Source organism: Clarias gariepinus, chromosome 13 (genome assembly GCF_024256425.1).
Source record: "Clarias gariepinus isolate MV-2021 ecotype Netherlands chromosome 13, CGAR_prim_01v2, whole genome shotgun sequence".
Lineage (NCBI taxonomy): Eukaryota > Metazoa > Chordata > Actinopteri > Siluriformes > Clariidae > Clarias > Clarias gariepinus.
The window spans coordinates 15816845-15822007 of record NC_071112.1 but is presented as its reverse complement, the minus strand read 5'-3'; the positions used below and the strand labels follow the sequence as shown (position 1 = coordinate 15822007).

The window sequence follows — 5163 nt, the reverse complement described above, 5'->3', positions numbered from 1 at the left end:
TCTTTTTCTTTCTTTTCTTTTTTTAAATAATGTATTAGCATTAAAGAACTGGTCTTCTTACAGACTTAACTAGCATTAAATGTTTTGTGCATATTGAATGAGAGAGAAGTGTTGGTTTCAAATATGTTTATTAGCACAATATAGTGACATTATCTTGGTTCAAAAGTATTTGTATTTCAAACATATTATTTCCTCAGATGGATTTCTTCCAATCTTTTGGTGTTTTTGCAGAAAAGCATGAATCAGTTCCAGCATGATCACTGACCTGTATGTTTTAAATGAAAAATATAGATTAACAGGCATTCAGTTCCTCTTACTTTATTAGATACTAATTAAGTGGAAAATGATTTGGTCAGAACAAACATTTTTACTTTACTAGCAAATGCCAATATTAACGCAGATGGTTTTTGGATCATCTGTAGTAGATAGTTCCTCCACCAAGACATCCAAGTACTTGTTAATCATTTTCCTACAGATACTTTGCAGGAATCCGATCGTATCACAGACGGAAGTCACTGCTTGTTTTATGGTGTCCTGTGGAAATGTTTAAGAAATGTTCATGGCATCAGTTACTTTGAGTTCTTATGTATACAGTATATGAGGGGTGTTCAAGTTATACAGGGATTGTGCAGAATAACAGAAGTTATGAGAGTAAAAACTCCCTTTATTTCTCTATATAATCTCCTGCTACACTCATGTACTTATCCCAGCTTTTACTAGTTTTACTACCAACTAATTCTTGGTTATCATTAGGGTAAAAAGTTTTCTCAATATGCAGGAGCCATGATTGGATTGACTGTCACATCTGACCTCCTAGAAACTCCTTTAATGGTACAAATATGTAGAAAACACTCAGGAGGTCAGGACTATACAGGAGATTTAGCAATAACTCCCAGCCGAGTTTGTGTAAATGGCAAGTGGTGTTTGTGAATGATTGTGTGCACAGTTCTCACACACAGAGGTGTGTCTTGTGCAAGTTGGTGACAAATGTTAATTTTTTTAAGGATCAGCTGCATGTTCATGGTAATAACTGCAGTGGGCTCTGAGCTATCTCAGCTACAGCTTTCTTTAAAAGGTTTGCACCATTCAAATGTTTAACTGTGGTTGAGAGTCTCATCACTGTTGAATTCTCCTGTAAATGTCGGTCGGTTTTACACTTTCACTCACATGAAGTTTCATCAAACATGCTGTTCCTTGTTTGCACTAACATGGTTGCACACTGTTTTATTTAAAAATGCGAGCCGTGCAGCCTGACACATTTAGCACCACCATGCATGGTAGGAGACGTGTAACTTACTGTCATGACAAACAAGAACAAGGAACTCTTCTTCTGCTCATGAGATGACAATCACAGTATGAATTGAACACCCTTACCAGTATAATGGTTATTACTTACCTGATTTGAATTATTGCCAAGTTCTTTTTTCAATTTACCCATGGCCCACTTACAAGCCCAACAAGCACCAGGGAGCTGTTCCTCAGGTATCTGCAAATCTTTTTTCAGATCAACAGAATCCTGAAAAGTGACCCAAAATCTACTGAGCAAATAGCAAACATTGCAAACTAATCAAAGTTGAGTAAAACTATAATTGCATATTTCAATTGCTAAGATGTCTGTTGTCGTTCGAGTGTAAATTGTAGTGATGCAAAAATAATACCAAATAGGCAATTTAGAAAACTTACCAATGATCCATCAAGAAGTTCCTCATCAGAGTCAACTTTGAGGTATTCCAAGTGGATTGCACAGGCTGAGAAGCAGAAGGAACAAAACAATATCTTTTTTAACATAGAATTTACATTTCCTCCTAAAATAACCACATAGATTAGAATTGTCTGATAAAACATACCTGAGCCTATGACAAAAGAAGCAACGAGGAGGTTCCAGAACATAGTGATGGTTAAAGATGGGAAAGATATTTTCTAGAGATCTGTATAATTTGTTGGCCTGCTCTGGTGGCCTTTATACCTCACTGACTTCCTATAGTTTTTCCTTTCTGTAACCACAAACCAAAAATATGTAGATGTACTGAGAGTTATGCTTAATGTTTTGACCATTTTAGGATGTTAAATCACAATGTATTGTTCTTTGTGATATGCAGTCTATTTAATTTAGGATATATTGATTATGCATACTTGTTTACAGATTTTAATTCAATTTCTTCATTCAGTCTAAATCTAAAAGGAATTTTTTTAAGTATTAAAATTAAAGCAAATGCTTAAATTTACAGACACTGTGACCACTGTGGCACTTGTATATGTGCTGAATACAAGATCATTAAACATTTCATAATGTAACAGAACTGACAATGTTGTATGCAGAAATGATTTCAGACTTTAGTGCAACTGTGGTCTGGCAGACTCCTGACTTTATATGAAGCCAAAGAATAAAATCAAGTGATGTTCTGTGATCTTAAATCTAAAATTAAAAAGGAAAATGTCAAGTTAACATTATATATTGTGGCTGGAAAGTGATATTAAAATTATATTTATTGCAAAAAACGCAAAACAATATGTGTCACTTGGTCCAATTAACTCTTTATTTATTTATTTATTTATTTATTTATTATTTATTTTGTTTCTCATGAGAAGGTTTCACTTTTGCACCTCCTGGTGTCGGCTCTACAGCAACTCTTGAATGGCTGACTGTCCAGTGCAAAGCAGAAGCCACTCAAAAACACCGCCCACATTTACCGTGTTCTCTATTATTACAATGACACAGTCGTTTAAAGTTTCATGGCATATCATTTGAAGGTGTGGTGCTCTGGGGAATTCTGTTTGCACAAATCTGGCAAAGCATTAGAAAAAGTTTAAGCCTTCTTACAGCCTAAACTAGCATTAAATGTTTTGTGCATATTGAATGAGAGAAAAGTGTTGGTTTCAAATATGTTTATTAGCACAATATAGCGGACATTATCATGATTGGAGAGCATTTGTATTTCAAACATATTATTTCCTTAGATGGATTTCTTCCAATCTTCTGGTATTTTTGCAGAAAAGCATCAATCAGTTCCAGCATGCTCACTGACCTGTTCATTCTGAATGAAAATATGGAATAAAACACATTAAATTCCTCTTAAAAACTAACTTGGATAATAATTAAGTGAAAAATGGTTTAGTCAGAACAAGCTTTTTTAACTCACTAGCAAATGCCAACATTAGCGCAAATTCTTGCTGGATTATCTGTAGTAGAAAGTTCCTCCACCAAGACATCCATGTACTTGTTTATAATTTTCCTACAGAGGAATCGCAGGAATCCGATCGCATCACAGACGGAAGCCACTGCTTGTCTAATCGTGTCCTGTGGAAATGTTTGAGAAATGTTCTTGCCATCAGTTACTTTGAGTTTTTACATATATATGGAGGGGTGTTCAAGTTTTACCGGGACTTTTGATCATCCAGAATAACAGAGCAAAGTTATGAGAGTAAAAACTCTAAAATATAATTTCCTGCTACACTAATGTACTGTACTGTACTTATCCCAACTTTTAACTAGTTCTTGGATATCATCAAGGTAAAAAGTTTTCTCAATATCCAAGTTCAGGATAATGACTGCAGTGGGCTCTGAGGCAACCTGGCCAGGATTGTCATTCACGGATGTACAGTGGCTAAGAGTCACATCACTGTAATCGTAAAGTGTCATGTAACTGTCTATGACACATTTAGCACCACCATGCAGTAGTAGGAGATGTGTAACTTACCATCATGATAAACAAGATGTGCTTGGAACTCTTCTTCTGCTAATGAGATGACAAGTCCTGGTTTAAGTTGAACACCCATAGTAGTATAATGGTTATTACTAACCTGATTTGAATTATTGCCAAGTTGTCTTTTCAATTTACCCATGGCCCACTTACAAGCCCAACAAGCACCAGGGAGCTGTTCCTCAGGTATCTGCAAATCCTTTTTTAGATCAACAGAGTCCTGAAAAGTGACCCAAAATCTACTGAGCAAATAGCAAAAATTGCAAACTAATCAAAGTTGAGTAAAACTATAATTGCATATTTCAATTGCTAAGATGTCTGTTGTCGTTCGAGTGCAAATTGTAGTGATGCAAAAATAATACCAAATAGGCAATTTAGAAAACTTACCAATGATCCATCAAGGAGTTCCTCATCAGAGTCAACTTTGAGGTATTCCAAGTGGATTGCACAGGCTGAGAAGCAGAGGGAACAAAACAATATCTTTTTACCATAAAATTTACATTTCCTTCTAAAATAACCACAGAGATTAGAATTGTCTGATAAATCATACCTGAGCCTATGACAAAAGAAGCAACGAGGAGGTTCCAGAACATAGTGATGGTTAAAGATGGGAAAGATAGTTTCTAGAGATCTGAATAATTTGTTGCCCTGCTGGTGGTCTTTATACTCTATTTACTTCCTACAGTTTTTCCTTTCTGTAACCACAACCCAGAAATATGTAGATGTACTGAGAGCTATGCTCAATATTTTGACCATTTTTGGATGTTAAATCACAGCATGTTGCTCTTGTTCATATGCAGTTTATTTCATTTAGGATATATTTATTATGCATAGTATTATGCATAGATTTAAATTCAGTTTGTTAAAAAAGGCTAAATCTAATGACAATTTCGTTTTAATTATAAATTACAGCAAATACTTAAATTTACAGACTCTATGGCACTTGAACGTGTGCTGAATACAAGGTCATTAAACATTTTGCAATGTAACAGAACTGACGATGTTGCATGCAGAGATGATTTTGAGCTTTAGTGCAACAGTGGTTTTGAGCTGCTGACTCCTGACTTCATATGAGGCCAAAGAACAAAGTCAAGTGATGTTGGGTCTGGTTATACTTAATCATCTGTTCTGTTTAGGTCTTGAATCTAAAATTTAGAAAGGGTGGGATATATTATGCAGCAACCGAACAGTCGGCATAATTTGTGGATGGGAAATGATAGTAAAATTTTATATATTGCAATAAAATGAACAGTATGTGTCACTTGGTCTCCTCAACTATTCATTAATTAATTTATTGCAATTAAGATAACAGAACATATGTCTTGTGCATGTGTTACATTACAGTTTGCATAACATTAAGAAATATGTGCACAATAAACAGTGTGAAAAGCACAAACGTGCCAATTATATGGTGTGATATTCATGACTCATTCTCAGTCTCAGTCTTAGTTTTCTTTGCATA

At 35.0% G+C, this 5163-nt stretch overlaps 2 protein-coding genes across 4 annotated transcripts; both read right to left on the bottom strand.

Annotated features, from left to right (window-relative positions):
- Positions 1-111: 111 nt before the first annotated feature.
- Positions 112-2087, bottom strand: LOC128536049 (antimicrobial peptide NK-lysin-like). 2 transcript variants are annotated; one of them, XM_053510195.1, is made up of 5 exons: positions 1848-2087; positions 1684-1748; positions 1397-1516; positions 364-534; positions 112-265 (listed from the first exon to the last, which is right to left on the bottom strand). In XM_053510195.1, exons 1-4 carry the CDS (start codon positions 1888-1890, stop codon positions 376-378), a joined length of 387 nt encoding a protein of 128 aa, XP_053366170.1. In that variant the 5' UTR covers positions 1891-2087; the 3' UTR covers positions 112-265; positions 364-375. The 2 variants fall into 2 exon arrangements, with proteins under 2 accessions (XP_053366170.1, XP_053366169.1); XM_053510194.1 differs by having other exon boundaries at positions 372-534; positions 1848-1998.
- Positions 2088-2871: 784 nt separating this feature from the next.
- LOC128536039 (antimicrobial peptide NK-lysin) lies at positions 2872-4371 on the bottom strand. Of its 2 annotated transcripts, XM_053510182.1 has the most exons (5): positions 4252-4371; positions 4089-4153; positions 3802-3921; positions 3141-3298; positions 2872-3035 (listed from the first exon to the last, which is right to left on the bottom strand). In XM_053510182.1, coding segments are annotated over exons 1-5 (387 nt in total). In that variant the 5' UTR covers positions 4295-4371; the 3' UTR covers positions 2872-3034. The 2 variants fall into 2 exon arrangements, with proteins under 2 accessions (XP_053366157.1, XP_053366158.1); XM_053510183.1 differs by lacking the exon at positions 2872-3035 and having other exon boundaries at positions 3140-3298.
- Between the last annotated feature and the right edge of the window lie 792 nt (positions 4372-5163).